Here is an 18,466-nt window from a genome sequence, read left to right on the forward strand (position 1 = left end):
GCTTCATTTTTCATGCTCCTTGGAGTGGCACGATTTTCCAAACTGCAGCCCACTGCTGCATTTGAACTCATGACCGAGAGGGTCTCTGGAGCCAGTCATTCCCCGCCCCCAAGCCTTTCAGTAAAGGACAAGGAGCCACCCCCAGTCTCACCCACAGGCAAATGTCAGACTCCAAGCACGTCTCACCACCGTTGTTTCAGCCAGGCCCATCCTGCCCCCGTCGTCCCCAGGTGGGTAACGTAATCTCCTTGATGTAGTTCCAGTTCCAGTCAGTGCCGCTCGGGCCAGAGGTGCCCTGGCAGCACGGAGAGGTTACGCAGGAGACAGTCCCTCTTTCTCTGCCTTTACAGCCCGACTCACTTGCCCCCCTCTCCCCCCACCCTGCTACCAGGAGGGACTCGATAGCGTTTAGAGCTGACAAATGAAAAACGTTCCTGAGCGGAGAGGAGGTGGGGACGTGGAGCTTTTAGCGTGGTTGGTAAAAAACATGTCGTCGTCCCATGAAAAATGAAGCTGGTTCGGAGAAGGGTTTTAATGTAGCCGGATCACTGTGGGGAAGTTGCTTTTAATGGAGATGGTGGGGGGCAGGTAATACACGCTGCAATGGATCTCTGACCGGTTCGGGACCTTTGGCGCCATCCTGTGCATTGCAGCCGCTCTCCGTGTCGGGGATGGAACTCAATCTCGCTCTGCAACCGCAGGCCTAAACATCTTTCAGCGTTAGCGCTATAGGGACAATGAAACACATTGCAGCAGTCGGACTGTATTCAACGGAGGACAGCGGTGTACATTTTATACATATGCACGCACACGTGTGGGTGTGCACAGAAACACCCACACCCACGACAGCAGCCAGGTTGTAGAATTACTTTGCATTTGTATAGCACCCGCTGGCAGAGGATCCCATAGTGCTTTGCAAACATTGAATGAAGCCTGACAGATAGAGCGAAACCTGTGAGCCTCATTTTACAGATAGAGAAACTGAGGCACAGAGGGGCGAAGGGGCTGGCCCGGTGGGCAGACAGAAAGGAGCATGGGATAGAGAATGGGAACAAGGGATGGGCAAAATCAGCGCAGCGAGGCTCCCTAACCACAACTACTTTGGGAGGAGTTTGGAGCAGGGTCTCCAGGGCCGATTCCCTTAGTTATTTGTACTGTTTCATAGACCTGGACCCTCTGCAGCTCACCCAACCTCCCTAGTGCAGCCCGGAGGCTGGCAGCCTGGCAGAGTGAATCAGCACCACAGGCTGGAGCATGATCAGCCTGCAGCCAGAGACGTGCAAGAGCCAGACCTGAGGGGCACAGGCCCTGGGTTTGCCCCTCAGTCTCCCATGTGGCTTTGCCGAGAGCTTTGCGCTCCAGTGGGGGATACAACAGCCCCAACTCCCCCCACCTCCAGCATGAGCCAGAGCTGAACTCCCCAAGGGCACTCGCCATTTCAGGGTGGGGGGTGGCCCCGCCATCAGGCGCTCCCAGCTCCCTCCTGCCCAGGGGATGCTCACAAAACAGGGCAAGGGGACAGAGCTCCCCCCGCCCCACAGTCTCTAAAGCTGCTGTTTCATTGCATTCTCTTTTCAGGGTCCAGAACGGGCCTCCCAGGGAAGGAGCTGGAGCAGGGGGGAACTGGGACCAGCTGCCTCGGAGTCTCCAGGAGATGGGGTTCGTCCAGTCCAAGAGGATTACTGGAAAGCAGCCTTGAGATGGTGGTAGGTGCTGATCCTGGCTGGCGAGCCCTGTGCATGCTGCAGGGAGCTGGTACATGCGGGGGCTTGCCCCTCGGGGCCTCAGCACCCCAGCAAGGGCCCAGAAAATGATTTTCATACACTCACCCCATCCTGCCCGCACAGCTAGAGGCCCGACTCACGCAGCTTAGGGGATGACAGCAACAAACCAAGCACCAATGGGGGCTGCCAGGTGCCCGGCCTGGAGGAGCAGCCCCTCCCTCCCAACCCTACATACTTCTTCATATGCCCATAGGGAGTCAGCCGGCGTTATGGAATGTTAAGAAGTATGTATCTTTGGGCTGGGGTCCTCACGTCCTGCAGACACGGGCTCAGGACAGGGTCTGCACCCTGGCCACTGGAGGAAGACCACAGGCTCATACTTGTCTGGGGGGACGGAAGCCCCGACGTGGGACTGGGCCCTGGAGAGAGTGTGTCCCTGGGGCTGGTAAAAAGGAACCAGATCAACTTGGAACTGGATTTGGTCCCCTTCAACCAGCTGCGGTGGCGCATATGCCAGCCTCACCAGGCGATGGACAGCACCTGTGCGGCATGCTATGTACATGTGTCTTGTATGCCTGCTATGCTTGGGAAGAACGAGACATGGGGGAATGGGGCGGCTTGGAGGCACCAGGGTATTTTAATAGGATCCAGCTTGTTCGCCGTCCCCTGGGGCAAGAAGACAGGAGTTCCCAGAGTCATTGGAGGACAGTGGTTTGCGGTAAGATCTCTCCCTTTGCCAAGGGACCCCTCCTCTGGGACTCCTTACAAAAGCTAAACCTATGTTGAGGGGCGTGTGCAGGATCAGAGTTAGTAGCTAGCTTCAGCTTTTGACCTGGGAGCTTGGTCTACCCAGGATCTCAAACAGGGAAAGCTCTAAAGGAATTTAATTGTGACCTGCAAAGGGAGTTTCAAAGTTTGGTTTATGTCACTTTTTCAGTTCTTGATGGTGGATAGAGATGGCCTGAAAGGGTTCTCCCCTACCCCATCTGCCCGCTTTTTATTTTTAACCTTAGAAATATCAGCCGTGTCAAGATTGGCTGTGATGGTATCACTGGAGGACTCCCTGTGGCTCTCAGGGATATATGCTGGCAACTGCCTTGTGTCTTTTGTTCAACACTTAATTGAACTGTGGAACTCACTGCCACAGGAGATTGTTGAGACCAGAACCCTCACAAAGGAGGATTGGATGTTTATATCGATAGCAGAAATCTACAGAGCTAACATAGATAATGCTAAAACAGAGAGTTTTGATAAGAAAACCTCCTGCTTCAGGGCTCAAGCCGGTCTCTAACTATTAGGGGTTAGGATGAGAACTTTCTGCTACAGGGCTTCTTGACCCTTTCTCTGAGGAATCTGGGGCTGGTTACTGTTGAAGACAGTATACTGGACGAGATGGACCTTGGGTTGGAGCCTATATTTAACTGAAGAGGTGGGGGTGCTGATCTTTAAAGACGTCCTTTCTCTGAAGTGCTTATTGGGCAATAGAGTTAAATAAAGCATTAACGTCAAACAAAGTCTTAAGCAGTCTGACTCAAAATCTTTTCCTCTCTTGATTGCTAAACGGTTGCCCTCTTGCACTGTCACCATTTCACTCATTCTCCAGTTGCACGTAGGCTAAACAAGACCTTAATTTCTAACGTTAAAAAAACCCATGCAGAATTTGTAATCCTCTTTGCCCTTTTTATCCACCATAAAGAACTAAAACAAAGCACCATGGTCCTTTTCGCTTTGCAGGCCACCTTTGCACCATGTTTATCGGGCAGACAGCTACCGCCTCAATCACTCACTTTCTAGTGCCCAGCCTTGGAATTAAACACCCAATCAGAAAATATATGGACTATACCATCTGGTCACAGGGGGGAGAAGTTTGAGGTGGGTGGGGAGGGTTTGTGTGCTAAGGACATTAATGATAAATAAGTCCTGCTAATTCTGTGCAAAGTATGGGAGAGGTTAAACGGGCAGGGTTCCCTAATGAGTTACTTTGCCTTTGGGATGGGTTGCGTATTCCTCTATCCATAGACAACCTCATAAAAGCCAACTCCTTGGAGCTGGGTGCTGGGCTCCCTGTCTGTAGCCGGAGTGTTTTCTCTTTAGTGCCCGGCTGCTCTGCGAGTAAGTGAAATTTGCAATGATCAAGTGGCCTAGCTAATTCCATGTGGGGCTGGGGAATCTTCCGAGCAGGTCTGTTTGGAAGGGAGACTATTTTAAACAGAAATGGAAGGAGAACTAACTGTCTTGTAAAAAGAACAGGAGGACTTGTGGCACCTTAGAGACTAACAAATTTATGTCTGTATCTGTACGAGGTTTTTTTTTTTGTCTTGCGTGAAAGGGAACCTCTTAACCCTTATTTTAAGCAGGCAGATTTCCTTATCCCAAGCTACTAATGCTGCCTTTAATTATTAAACCTGAGACAGCTGTTCGAAGCCCGTTCTGCCTTGCACTGGCTGGGCCACTTCCTGTGTGTGTTCTCCCCCGAGATGGGCTGGGAAGCAGGAGCTAATGCAGTCACAAGGCTGTAGGGTCTGTGCAGACTTCTCCAGTGGGCTTGGGTTTTGCAGCAGACTCTGGTGTCTACCCTTGAGGCCAGACCTGAGCTGTGACATCTCTGAAGGATCCTTGTGCTGTTACCACGTCTGTCTCCTACACCCACCCGTCCACCTCCGGCGTTTGGCGTGGACTGGCTGTCTGGGTTTCACTTGCCCTGATGTAACTGGGTTGTCTAGGGTTATTTTTACTCCATGTGGATTGCACTGCAGGCAGGTAGCAAATTTCATCTTAAAGGCATGGCTTCGTGCTGTCCCTTTAAAGGGCCAGAAGCAGGTGTCCCGTCCCTAGCCATCTACCCCCAGCTTTTCATCTTGGGAAGCCTCCATGGAGTCACCCCACGAAGGGGCTGACAGCTCCCCGTGGCCGCAATGGCAGCCGAAGTCAAACCTATGCAATTAAAAAAAGAAACAGAAGAGAAAAGCGTCTGCAGCCACCGGAAAGCTCCTTGTTCCTGCCGGGCCCAAGGCCAGCTGCGTCAGGGGCCCAGGGCTGGGAGGGGGCCAAGTGCCGCCCTGGTTGCGCAGTTGCGATGTCACGAGCAACGCGGCCCGTTCCCGGATCGGCTGCTCCAGAGGCGGAGCCGCCTGCGCCCGTGGATGGGAGCGGGGCCCATTTCTTCCTCTTGAACTGTAAGGCGTCGGTTGCTCCTGGCATGTTTTTCTAAGCTTGGTGGGGAGGGAAAAGAGCAGAAAGGAGCGGGGGGGGGGGGTGTGAGCAGAGCCCCCTTCCAACGGAGCTCTGGTTCCTTGCAACCAGATGAGACAACGAGCTGGGGGAGGGAGTCGCGCGGGCGGAGGTGTGGGGTGCAGGTGAGCTGCCCCAGCAACCTGCCGCCCGAGCAGGCGGCTTAGCTGCGCCGACGCCCTGCTGAGAGAACGGCACTGGTGGGCGTGTGCGCCCCGGAAATCCCGTCCTCGCTCCGGGGGAGCTGACGGAGCTGGAGCCTGCGAGTGCCAGTCCTTAGCCTGGGCTTTCCTCGTCTCTCCCATACCCTGCCCCTGCCCCTGCCCCTGCCCCTCGGGCCCCAGGTGGGAGCGGGGGACTCAGAAGTTGGCCTGGCTGCGTGTCAGTCTCCTCCTGCTCAGGGCTGAGGAAGCTGGTGTGGATCCAGGACCCCTCTCCAGGTGTGGATCCAGGACCCCCCTCAGCCATGGGTCGTAACTCTCTCCACGTCCCTTTCGCTAAGGGGAACGCGCACCACGAATTGTGACCCTCACACAGAGGTGCAAGTAAGCCAGTGCGCCCCGGTACGGGGTACCGGCAAGAGCCCTTGCGCTATACCGGGGCGGCCCGGCTTCCCCAGGTGGCCATTTAAAGGGGCTGGGGCTCCCAGCAGCCACTGGAGCCCAAGGCCCTTTAAATAGCCCCCAGAGCCCTGGGGTCGCAGCGGCAGCCTGGGGCTCCGGCAGCGGTTTAAAGGGCCCAGGGCGGTAGCGGCTGCCGGCTGCTACCCCAGCGGCTGCTGCGGCTACCCCGGCGGGGGCAGGGAAGGGCACTTACCTTGGCTCTGACCCGCCCCATCCCCGCCCCTTCCGGGGGCCAGAGCCAGCCCCAACTCAGCCCCGTACCGGTAAGTCCCTATTTCTACTTCCACCCCTGGCCTCCGAGGCAAGCTGCAGAATGTTTGTACGGTAACTCCTCACTTAACCATGTCCCGGTGAACGTTGTTACCTCGCCGATCCATTCGGGAACATGCTCGTTTAACGTTGCGCAGTGCTCCCGTAGAACGTCGTTTGGCGGCCACCGGCTTTGCCCACTGCTTGCAGGAAGAGCAGCCCCTTGGAGCGAGCTGGCCGGGGTAGGGGGTCTTGGAACCAGGGTGGGCCAGCAGCCCCCCTCTCAGCTCCCCGCTCCCCTAAGTTCCCCGGAGGGCAGTCGCCCAGCAGGCTACCAATTACTGGCAGTTCATCTGTCCCTCCACCCACTGCCCTCTGCTGCTCCTGCCCTCTGCCTTAGAGCTTCCTGCTTGCTGTGCAGGGACTGGGGGAAAAGAGGGGTGCCGATGTCAGGGTGCCCTCTCTCCCCTGGACTCCATCTCTACAGAGCAGAGGGGACACAACAGGGCTCAGGAGGGAGGGAGCTTGCTGGCAGCAGCTGCTGTCTCAACTTGCTGATCTACTTAAAAAGGCAGTGTACTTAGAGTGGGGTCAGCGTACTTAAAGGGGCAATGTGCATCTCTCTCTCACACACACACACAAGCTGTGTGTGTGTCTCTGTCTCACACACACATGCACCCCTCGTCACTTTGGAAAGTGGAGGGAATGGTGCGCTCCAGTGGGATAGCCTGGGTTCATCATCACGTTCAGTTTCCGCAGGGAATGTTTGCAGCCACGGCCATGCGTCCGTTGTGTCTCCTCCCTCCATTTGTGCTGCCTTGTAGAGTGTGAGGCTACAGTAACAACGGTGTGTTAACCCTTGAGGGCCCAGCTGAGTGCTAGTTCATCATTTAGCAGTAAGGCATTCCCTGGGAAATATCCCACCCTCTTCCAACCTCTGACTCCACCACCTCAACCGAGCTTCACAATCATCGTTGCTGTGTACAGTGTTCAATTGTTTGTTTAAAACATATACAGTATGTGTATATATATATATATATAATGTCTTTTGTCTGGCGAAAAAATTTTCCCTGGAACCTAACCCCCGCTATTTACATTAATTCTTATGGGGAAATTGGATTCGCTTAACATCGTTTCCCTAAAAGTAGCATTTCTCAGGAAGGTATCTACAACGTCAAGTGAGGAGTTACTGTAGTTTGTAGGCGGCCAGGATGCCCGTGGGCCCAGCAGAGCAGGAGTGTTGCCAAAGGTTATCACCACAACTTAACCATTGATGCAAAGCAGTCCTCCCATGCCTTCCCACAATCCCGCTGGAATCTCCCCACTGGCTTCCACTGACTCCCCTTTTGCACGCAGTGACCCTGCCCTGACGTTCATAGCCATGTCATGCTGGCCATATAGGTCCTCGACCCTCAGCTGCCAGTTCTGATTTCAGATCCAGAGATGGAGGCCAAGGTGGGTGAATCACCATGTTCTGAACTAGCGCCTGCTGCTTTGGCCCTGCCTTGGCCTGAGACGAGGTCACCTCCGGCTGGAGATCCTTCCCAGGAGCCAGAGGAGCTGTTTGACCAGGCGCCGGACCAAGAGGAACCGGATGAGACGGACACAGAGGAGAAACCAGAATCAGAGCCCAGTAAATCCCCTTGCTGACCATGCCTATGGGTGATGTGCACTGGCATTACTTGTTACGGGGTGGGGGGGGGCGACACTATGAACAATGAGGTGGCAATAATGACTAAGGACAGATACAGCTTCCCTGGTGGGCAGTAACTTCCAGCTTTCACCCTCTCCCCCTAGACCATGCACGTCCCCAGATGGATTTGAAGTAGGTTAGGGTGGGGTGTGGTGAGAAACCATTAACAGTCAGACTGCAGAGGGCAAAGGAGCTCTGGTTCAACCACAGTACCTTGTTGTGAAATGAGCCCCTCTCATAAGCAAGTCACAGTTGGGTTGTCTCTTTATAGCACACTAAGCAAAGCAGTGCAGGATTTTTGCATGTTCAAAAGTGCACAGCTAGTTATTTAATCTCTGCTCATAAACCAGGCACCCATCATGTATCCACATGTCACTGTGGGCATCCAAGGTTAGCCACGCAGGCAGGAGAAGGGAGCATGCCCAAAGGTCAGGAATGAGGCAAAGCCTCCCTGGTGCACAACACCTTCTTCCTGCACCTATGACATCCCCTCTCTGCTATGAGGAAGGCATATGTGCTAATGTCACAACAGCGGTACCCCGCGCATTCAAGCCCAGTGCAGGGGCGGGAAAGAGAGAACTTATTCTGATGTGCAATTTCACTATCTGTATCTGATTAAAACACCTAGTTTCTGTCACATGCTCCATGCCACTTGGTGTTGAAAGCCGTGTGGGTTTCTCAGTATCCTGGCAATTCAAAAACTTTTTTCTTTTTTTTTTTGCTTTGGGGAAGGATTTGAGCCAAAATCCAGGTAGTGTGAGGTTTTTAAAATATCAGTGAATTGAACATTTGCAAAATTTTTGTTTTGGGGGTGAACGAGACACTTTGTTCTGATTGAGTTTTCTTTATATTTTTAAACAATAAATTTTGAAGGAAATGTCCAAACAAAATTGTGTGGAACTAAAAAGTCAAAACACCTTTGACTCTTGAAATTTTGACACACACAATTCTGTGAAAACCACACAAATCTGCACAGCATTTTAGCAGTGCCAAATCGGCTGCTTTTTAAAAAATTTTGTAAAATAAATAATCTTGGGCTGAAACGTCTGCCAGCTGCATTTAGCGCACCAGTGCCTGTCTAGAGCTTGACTTGCAGAATTCAGCAAGAGCATTCGTATGGCTGCTGTCAGTGAGTAACCACCACTAACATTTAAACTGCTCCTTCCCTTTCATCTGGTCATGCTGAATTACCTGGCGTGTTTCAAGTGCTGTTGCGTACTGATGATGACAGTCCGGCTGCTAATCCTCACTGGAAAGGGTTTTGAAACATCCCTCTCTGGGAAGACCTCACATTTTATGGGGGGTGGAATTGGCTTTTGCATGTATTCAATTAATGAGCTTTCTTATGCTGGTTTGTTCACAAGATGCACCAAAACAGAGCCGTTTGCCCCAGCACCTATAAATCACTATTGTCTCCATCATACAAAGCAAACATTTGAGAGTATAGGTCACCTCTTATTGCCAGGGACTGGAGGTCTAGTAGAAAGTAGCCTGTAAAGATTCAGATTCTTGAATCCACTCAGTCTAAAACATTCCCCTTTATCTTCTTAGTTGTCTCCTGAAGCGCTGCATGTGGCTGAGACATTCTCCTGTCAGCATCACACCTTGCCATTCTCTGGGCAAGGCTGCTGCTGGGACACTTATTGCTGCTTTCTGCTGTACCTGCTTCTCTTGCCAAGACATCAGTAGCTCTATAGAAACGGCTACCAGCAGCAGTGTGTTTCTGCTGTGTGCGGGCTCCATGCCACCACACCTGCTGGCTTCCTGGAACGAGGTGGATTGTGGGAGTTTCCAGGTTTTAGATCTTTGCAGTCTCAGATCCGCCCTGGCAGGGAGCAGAGTTCTCCCATGATGCCTAGGGAGAGTGGTGCAGTTTGTAGTGATGCTGTGAACCCTGGGACACGTTCCCAGAAGCCTTAGTGTAACACAACCGGATGCAGTGTTAGTGCGGACACAGGGAGTCACAGCCCACCGCAGCACACACTTGTTGACTTATGGCATGGTCACACTGTCGCATGTTAGCCTGAATCAGGAGAAGTTGGCTGAGATAGGGTCAATCAAGGCAGCTCTGTGGAGTAGACACACTTCCACAGCAGAAACCAGTGGTGGGGTGAATTTCATAGAATCATAGAATCTCACGGTTGGAAGGGACGTCAGGAGGTCATCTAGTCCAACCCCCTGCTCAAAGCAGGACCAATCCCCAATTTTTGCCCCAGAGCCCTAAATGGCCCCCTCAAGGATTGAACTCACAACCCTGGGTTTAGCAGGCCAACGCTCAAACCACTGAGCTATCCCTCCCCCCAAATTTGTTGGGACAGCTGGAAATAAAAACATTCTAAGCTGGTCTAAGTGGATGATTACTTCACCCCTCAGAGCGAACAATACTGAGGCAAATCTGCTTTACGTGTGTAAGGACAGAGGGCCTCCGCTCCGAGTGATGTTCATGACGCGTGTGCTCAGTGTGGGTTAGTATCCAGTGCTACTGGTAATGTATTTTCTGTAGCATCTGAAACGCTCTGCCTCTTCTCTCTGCTGCTCTTACCTGGACCACCGTTTCTGGAATGCCAGTGCAGTACAATCTTCTCACTCCTGCTGCTCCAGTCTCCTCCTCTGGGCTGGTCCGAGACCTTCCTGAAGGAAGAGGACAAAGGAACCCTTCAGAAAGTTCATCTGCTGGGTAAATGTGTCCTGTTGGCAAGTGCCTGCTTTGTGTGGAAGTACTTACTGGTCATTGCAGCAGAGCAAAATCCAGCGAATTTAGACAGCGATTTAGAAACAAGCCTGGACCATGGAGGTGTCTGCACCAGGAGCTGGCTTCCTCCTCCATGTCTATGTGTTTAAAATTTGCTGATCTCATTGTAGTGATGCAAATCTTCTCTTTCCCTAGAGTCCAGCAGCAAAGCCATGAAAGCAGCAATCGGGGCAACTGTCGGAATAGGTAAGGGGCTAATTCAAAGCACTCAGTTCATCCAGAGTTTTTTGTGGCACAGCTTTTCCCCCTGCAGACAGTGCAGGTGTCATGCTGAGTGGTGGCAAAGAGACTCCAGATGAGTGAATATGCTGGCCTGTAGGGAGCAGGGACACCTCTTTGGCTGCTTGACTGTGTCCCAGTGAGTCGGCAGCGGCTCCAGAGGAAGAGTGGGGTCACTGGCCTGGGGAGCAGAAATCTGCATTTGAACTCATGTGTGTGCCCATGGGGGGCTGAGCCTAGTTTGCAGAACTGGACGGCTCTCCAGGCATGGGGTGTCCTAGCCCTGGTTGTTCCAGTGATCTGCCTTGCCTGGGATGACTCTCCCTGTAGCCCTTCCTGGGAGTCTAGGTCAGGGCATGCAGCTCTGTGGGAGCTGTGGGTGGGAGCTGGTTCATGGACGTTCTTCTGGCTGGAGCCAGTCGAAGGGCTTGTCGACACGTACACCGGTGCTGCTGTAGCACTTTCGTGAAGGTGCTGCTACACCAACAGGAGAGCTTCTCCCATTGCCGTAGTTTATCTGCCTCTGCGTCGATGGGAGACGCTCCCCTCTTGACGTAGTGCTGTCTACAGAGCTGGCGTTAGGGGGCAGCAAGCAGGGCAGTTGCCTGGGGCCCCACGCCACAGGGGCCCCCGCAAAGCTAAGTTACATGATCGGGTAACTTCATCCCCACATGGCAGAACTCGGGCTTCAGCTCCTTCGCTTCTGCCCAGGGCCCTAGCAAGTCTAATGCGGCCCTGGCTGTCTGCACTGGGGGGTTAGGTCAGCAGAACGACGTTGCTCAGGGTGTGAATTTTTCACGCCCCTAGGGGATGTAGTTATACCGATTGTAAGTATGTAGCATAGACCTGGCCTAACAGCCGATGCTGGGCTTAACACTGCAGTGTCTCTAATGCAGGAGTTGCAGTCATTGGGGCCCCAGTAGCAATCTGGGCAGCAGGCTTTACTGGAGCAGGCATTGCAGCTGGGTCAGTTGCTGCCAAGATGATGTCAGCAGCGGCCATAGCCAATGGAGGAGGAGTGGCTGCTGGGAGTCTTGTGTCAGCCCTGCAATCAGCTGGTAAGCCTACGGGGCACCAGGAGGTGGTGCCTCATTCAGACACGTGTCCGGTGCTCTCCTGCCTTGCGAACAACTCACCATGGAAAAGTGATCCTGCCACTTCCAGACAGGCTCTGATTTTCCTTTAGAAGGAAGAGCAACGTCTCTATATTGTTTGACCAAATGTGTTGCTAACTGACCTTGCAAACGTGACCTGCAGGGGCAGCACTGCATGCATTCAACAGTATGCTGGTGATGGTGGTGGTCTGGCTAGCTTGGGCCTGACCTCATCGAAATAAGTAGCATTAATCATGTTGTGTATTCAGTATCTTACCAAGTATAGCTTTTTAACTTCGGTTAAACTGTCAGGCCAGGCCCTGGTGCTCTGTGCCTTCCAGCATTTGCATCTAAAGGTGGAAGTCCCAATTACCATGGGGGTGGGATGGGAGGGAGGTGCTTCCTTGAATCCACAGCTCAAGTCATCAGAAATTAAGGCAAGGATGCTGTACGTGTCCCAACGTTGCATGAGCTATTGCACTGGAGTGCGTGCTCAGTTCACTGCAGGAACAAGAACTAACCCACATGTTTGGGTTTAGATGCTCAAAGGATTTATTTCCTCTAGGAAGGAGTTGTGAGGGGGAGAGATGAGAGCTAAAACCCTGGCGGGTTAGGAATAAATACAGTACTGGGTTCACCGTACCTCTGATCAGGGACTCATCCAATAATGGATGATGCAAGTGAGCCAAGGCAGAGGTGCACAGAACAACAGGTGTTCAACCCACAAGTGTCTTGCAGCTCTTGGTAAGAAAGAAGACTGTAGCCAGCAGCCTTAAAATAGCAGAGTCCATTATGTCAGTGCAGAAAGCGTTAAGGGCTCATTCTCAGATTTCACTGGCAGTCTATCCCTTATCCACAGAGGCCAGCGGCAGGGGTGAGCTGGTGGCTCTGGGCTAGATTCTATTCTCAGTCATGCTAGTGCAAGCCCAGAGTGACTCCACTGATCTCTGGAGTCTCTCTGGATTTACCCTACTGAGAGCAGGCGTCACTCCTCTAAGGGAGTCAACGGACTAGTGCAATGTAGTGATACTGACTAGCTGTTCCTCTGATTCTTTGCAGGTGCTGTAGGACTCTCACTAGGTGCTAAAGTTGGGCTGGGCACTGCACTCGGATCTGTAGGTGCAGCTGTTGGCTCCTGGTTCTCTAAGAATGAATGAAAGCCGTGCAAGCCCTGCTGGCCTCAGAAGTAGACACTGACCAGTCCTGGAAACCCTTAAACTGCAAAGCTGGGCCAGAACAGCATGTGGGGTCTGGCAGTTACTTCATTGTTGGCTGGGAAAAGCTACTGCAAACGTGTCACTTGTTCTGCCTTCTCTTTGACCGTTGTTGAGCCGCTCTGATTATGGTGCGGGAGGGGGGTCTGAAAACAATAAAGCTGGTTTTAAATGGACAAACTTGTTGGTTTGAAATTGATGTGGGGAGAGTCAAAACCCTTGGGAGCATCAGAGGTTGTGAAAGCCTCTCCAAGCGAGATGCTTATGGAGTGAATTCTGTGTCCCGTCCTGCCTGGGTGGCAGGTTGCTGTATCAGCTGATCCTCCCTGTATCTTTTCCCTGAAGCGCACATATGCCTGTCCCCGTGGGGTTTTTGAGAAGACACAATAGGCTGAATAGAGAAATCTCACACCAGACGCATTGTCTGCTCCTGAGTGTGGATGCTGCCAATCCCACCTGCCCAGGCTAAGTGACAACACAATCTCTAGCTAGCCCTATGCCTCGCTCTCAGCCAGGCCTTCAGTCGCCCTCCTGGGTTTAGGCCTTGCTATCAGTTTTACTCTCTGGCTGCAATTGAGTCAGCTATTTAACCCTCCTTCTGAAATGCTGATGACACTGTTCTTGTCAGTAGCCTGCGAAGATCAAATCAATCTGAGTGCCTGAAACCTGCTCCCAGCCCCTGTTAGACTGGCTGTAGATGTCCTGATTTTATAGGGACAGTCCCGATATTTGAGGCTTTGTCTGATATAGGCACCTATTACCCCCCAACCCCGTCCCGATTTTTCACACTTGCTGTCTGGGCACCCTAACTGGCTGAGCCAGAAGCCTCTAGCTTCTTGGGCATTGGCATGAGAGAAGAGACGCACTAGCCCCGTGGAGAAGAGATCTGATTCGAAGGCAGAAGTTAGTTCTGCGATGTAAGCAGCCCTTGCCAGCTGCGTTTATCTTGGCTGACGTGAGAACCCTTCCTCGGAAGCACAAACTGTGAGTTCCCTCCTGCAGCTGCCCAACTTGGCAAAAGAAACAGTAAAGTTACAATGGGTTCAGTGCTGAACACCGTGGAAGTGGATCCTTGCACACGGGGAGCTGGTGTCAATGACCAGCCACCGCCGCTTGCTTCGTTTTGGCTTCGTTCCCACTCGTCCGACAGCCCCACGCAGCAATGGGAGAAGGAGCTAGATTCCATCTCCACCTGGTGCATTGTCCACAGGCTTGCTTACTGAGCTCCAAACAGTTGCCTCTAGGAAACCCGCTGAAGACGGACAGCTGCCCAGGTGCCACGGAGGGCAGAATGCCGCCCGCAGCAGCAGCTGCTGGTGAGGAAGCCCAAGGCATCCCATCCAAAGCCGGTGAGGAGCGAATGCTGTTACGCTGGTGGGGCCTGTCTACACTGGCACGTTGCTGCGCAGTAAAGCAGCTGTCTGTGCTGTAACTCCCGAGGAAGAAGCGCCTGGCTCAGCCTCTCAATGCTAGTGCCTTGCCTTTGGCTGGCTTTAGTGCCCAATATACAGTGAGTTTTGGTTTCAGTGTAGATCCCAGTGGACAATTCCCTGCATCCCGCAACCTCGTTTAACTTGCTCCTATCCCTACCCTTTGGGGGTAGTTGCAGCAGAGAAACAAAGGGCTGACTGGACCTCAGACTGAGCTTCCCTCTCCCTCCCCCTCCAGCCCAGCCCCGTGGGCAGAGGGTCTGCTATGCGAGGACAGCTTCCAATCCAGAGCTGCCAAGCCACTAACCTGCCTTTTTACAAAGAGCCCCTTTTCCTGTCAGGGGAAGGGAGGGGGGGAAACACAATTATTCAGGGAAACTCGGGAAAGTTTCTGTTTTAATTCTGCTACGTTTCTCTTGAGGATCTCCAGTCAACTTGCAAACCAACGAAGGAAATCTCACCAAACCTCTCCCCGTGAGGCCGGGGAGGAGTCACACCAACATAGAATAATCTTTTGAAAAGGGTTTCAGGCCCTTGGTTATCCACCAGGAAGCAGCAAAAATAAATAAAGAGGCAGAATCGGAATGGCGTTTGCTCTGGGCCTCCTTTGGATAATGTTTGTCAGGCAGGCAGACCCATGAGCAGTACAGCAGGACCGGAAACTTTCAACAAAATGTTTTCCAATTGAAAAATGCCAGTTGGTCAAAAACACACCTTCTGCTGGGCAGGTTACTCAGTTCAGGGGGGAACTTCTGCTCTGCCAAAGACAACGCCCTTGGGATTGCCAATAGCCTGCTGGTTTGACACCTCCCCCGGGCTATGGGAGTCCTGGCTTCCAGGTCCTGCCGTGCCTCATTCCGAGCAGACAAACAGGTGAGCGCCCTGACCCCAGGGTTGTTCGGGAACACACACATGCTCAGGAAGGGTCTTATGCTAGTTATGAAGTGGAAATGTTGTTTTCTGGCCAGCCCTAGTCAGTAGGTGTGTTCATATTTCAAAAAACCCCAAACCCCCCTCCCCACCAAAACAAGCCACCACGCTGCACACGGGCTGGACAAGCATTAGACCAGGGGTTCTCAAACTGGGGGTCTGGACCCCTCAGGGGATTGTGAGGTTATTGCATGAGGGGTCACGAGCTGTCAGCCTCCACCCCAAACTCCACTTTGGCTCCAGCATTTATAATGGTGTTAAATATATAAACAAGTGTTTTTAATTCATAAGGGGTTCGCACTCAGAGGCTTGCTATGTGAAAGGGGTCACCAGTAAAAAAAGTTTGAGAGCCACTGCGTTAGACTCTCCCTCCAGGGCTGAAGTGTAAGGAAAGCGGGGGGAGGGGGAGGAAATGATCGGCGTACCTAAAAGCAGGTGCCATCTGGCTCTGAATCACAGGAGCTAGGGTTGGGGGCAGGGAGGGGGTTTGAGCACACTTTGGCTGCTCACAAGCGAATCCTCCCTAATCCTGTGTTTAAAAGGAAGCGAGCGGATCCTGGCATTTTCCCTGCCTTTGGGGTGGGCTGCGTGTCCTGTGGTCTAGACACACCCACGCAAAAGCTGGTTTACTGTATATAGCTGGGTCCAGCGCTCCCTATATATAGAGACATCCCTCAGAGGGTGGACCATTCTTCTGCCCCAAGGCTGAAGGTAAGTTGCTGCTCTGTTGATAAGAGAATTTTACCCTGCAATGGTGCTAAAAACAAACACATTGAAAATGACAGGAACCTGCAGCACCATAAATTTTACTCTCCCCCTCTCCCCCACCCCCATAACATAAGTAACATTTTTAACTTTGCCTGGGCTTCAGGTACCTTCTGATTAGAGTTGCAAGGGTTAGATTTTTATTGGTAAACGTGGATTGCTGCATACACACACACCCACAAAAGAATATTTCCAATAATTGAAGTTTATGGATAGGCAAAGTAAGACAAATGCTGCTGGAGAACTTAGAGTTTGAATGAAGGATATTTATTTACTTTGGATATTTGGATATGTGATGTTGACAATTCATCGTAAAGGTTATAAGGCGTTAACTTTTTGAATAACAAGGTCTTCTGCCATTAAATAATTATTCGCACACACCCTTACCCCGTTGCCTGCCCATCCCCAATAATTTCCTGCAACGGTGAAAATTTAAATCTATAAAAATGCTTAAACCCCACACTTTTGCACAACTGTGACCATTTAAATAGACACATTTTTAAAGACAACAGTATCTGTTAATTTATTTTAAAAAATGTAATTCTGCCAACCTTATCTCTGTGAGGCTCTCCCTGGAGCAGACAATATTTACAACAGATGTGGAAAGATGGCTTCCAACCAAGTAACTTCCCCATTAGCAAGAGCCTTTTTAATCTGATTTCTTTCCCGTGCGTAGCTGCACTTCTAATTAAGAAACCTAGTACAGTAGAACCTCCGAGTTAGGAGCTGACCAGTCAGCCACACACCTCATTTGGAACCAGAATCAGGCCGCAGCAGAGACAAACGAAAGCAAGTACAGCACAGTGCCGTGTTACATGTAAACTACTAAAAAAAAAAAGGGAAAGTTTAAAAGAAAAAGATTTGACAAGCTCAGGAAACTCTTTCTGTGCTTGTTTCATTTAAATTGAGATGGTTAAAAGCAGCAATTCTCTTCTGCATTGTGAAGTTTCAAAGCTGTATTAAGTCAGTGTTCAGTTGTAAACTTTTGAAAGACCAGCCATAACGTTTAGTTCAGCGTTACGAACATTTCAGCTTTAGGCACAACCTCCATTCCCGGCAGTTCGGAACTCTGAGGTTCTACTGTATTTTTTAAGTCCGAGTTTGCTTTTACTTTCGTTTCTCGTTTTTTTGTGTCTCACAGCTTGGGCTGGGAAATTGAAACCTAGGGATCCTCTTTCACCTGCTTGTCATCAGTGATTATGCAACCTTCTCTAATGCTCTTGAATTGTGAGGTTTGGGTTGGGTGGTTGTTTTTTTGGAGGAGGGGCAGGGAGAAGGGAAGGGTTGTCTTTGATTGTGGGCCAAATTTCAAGTGAGTACCCCTTGAAGAGCCCCCCGAGTCTAACTTTTCTGCAGAGAGCTTTGAGATTCTTAGTGGATGCATTTGAGTCGGTCTCAGACAATCTTCTGGAACCGGGTGGGGACAGTGAACAACACTGTTTTAAAAAATATTCTGGAAGGGTTCAAGGCAGGTGGCTCTGAAAGCTGTTTCCTTTGAGGCTCTCACTAATGTATAGCGGAAGGAGAGCAGGGATGGAGGAGGCTAGTACAGCAAAATTGCAGGGCAATTAGGGCACAGGTGGGCAACCTATGGCCCGCGGGCCAAATCCGTCAGCCGTTTTAAGCCGGCCCTCGAGCTCCCCCTGGGGAGCGGGGTCTGGGCTTGCTCTGCTCCAGCATTCCAGTCAGGGAGCAGAGTCGGGGCTGCTCCATGCGGCTCCCAGAAGCCGCAGCATGGCCCCCCTCTGGCTCCTATGCGCTCCAATGGCTCCCCTCCAGCACTCCAATGGGAGCTGCAGGGGCAGTGCCTGTGGATGGGGCAGCGTGCAGAGCCACCTGGCCATGTCTCTGCATAGGAGCTGGAGAAGGGACATGCTGCTGCTTCCGGGAACTTCTTGAGGTAAGTGCCACCCAGAGCCTGCACCCCTGAGCCTCTCCCCACACTCCAACCCCCTGCCCCAGCCCTGATTCCCCTCCCGCCCTCCGAACCCCTCAATCCCAGCCCAAAGCACCCTCCTGCACTCCAAACCTTTCATCCCCAGCCCTACCCAGAGCCTGCACCCCTTTCCACAGCCCAACCCCCTGTCCCGATCCTCCTCCCGCCCTCCAAACCCCTCGGTCCCAGCCCAGAGCACCCTCCTACACCCCAAACTCCTCATCCCCAGCCCCAGAGCCTGCACCCCCAGTCGGAGGGGAAATGTTCAGCAAGAATTTAAATTACAATCTGCCCAAGAATGAAAGGGGTGAGAGACAACCCCCTTAGCATGGCACAGGGAGGTCCTGCATGGGTGGGGACAGTCTGGGCAGAGAGCGAGGCTGGATGTGTGCTAGCACAGAGCCATGCATCCCGCACGTGCAATCGGAGGGGTGCTAAGCACTAACGAGAGCCGAGCGGTGGGGCTGGCTAGGAGGGCGATGAGGTTTGGCGAGACATCTTGCAGCTCAGCTGTGAGAATGGGTTACCCCTGGACACTAGCTCAGGCTGCATGTGGGTAAGGAGCTGAGGGCTAGTTAGTGACACTGGGGCATGTACAAACACCAG

At 52.1% G+C, this 18,466-nt stretch overlaps 1 protein-coding gene and 1 long non-coding RNA gene across 8 annotated transcripts in view; one reads left to right on the forward strand and one right to left on the reverse strand.

The window, feature by feature from the left end:
• The window catches only part of LOC102934184 (interferon alpha-inducible protein 27-like protein 2A), a 25,487-nt gene extending 12,512 nt beyond the window's left edge, over positions 1-12,975 (forward strand). The window contains exons 1-6 of one of the 6 annotated variants that reach the window (XM_043532470.1): positions 3,889-4,900; positions 7,263-7,460; positions 10,089-10,197; positions 10,408-10,458; positions 11,388-11,549; positions 12,645-12,975. In XM_043532470.1, the coding sequence (XP_043388405.1) occupies positions 7,422-7,460; positions 10,089-10,197; positions 10,408-10,458; positions 11,388-11,549; positions 12,645-12,742 (459 nt within the window). In that variant the 5' untranslated portion in view covers positions 3,889-4,900; positions 7,263-7,421 and the 3' untranslated portion in view covers positions 12,743-12,975. Of the gene's footprint in view, positions 1-1,567; positions 1,707-3,649; positions 3,837-3,888; positions 4,901-7,228; positions 7,461-10,088; positions 10,198-10,407; positions 10,459-11,387; positions 11,550-12,644 lie in introns of those variants that run through there. The other 5 variants (XM_043532469.1, XM_037881763.2, XM_043532468.1 and 2 more) reach the window with 5 other exon arrangements.
• Positions 7,826-16,600, reverse strand: LOC119563979. 2 transcript variants are annotated; one of them, XR_005222798.1, is made up of 3 exons: positions 16,476-16,600; positions 10,063-10,151; positions 7,826-9,375 (listed from the first exon to the last, which is right to left on the reverse strand). It is a non-coding gene; the product is annotated as an uncharacterized LOC119563979 (long non-coding RNA). The 2 variants fall into 2 exon arrangements; XR_006286631.1 differs by having other exon boundaries at positions 7,826-10,151.
• Between the last annotated feature and the right edge of the window lie 1,866 nt (positions 16,601-18,466).

This window comes from Chelonia mydas, chromosome 19, assembly GCF_015237465.2.
Source record: "Chelonia mydas isolate rCheMyd1 chromosome 19, rCheMyd1.pri.v2, whole genome shotgun sequence".
NCBI lineage: Eukaryota > Metazoa > Chordata > Testudines > Cheloniidae > Chelonia > Chelonia mydas.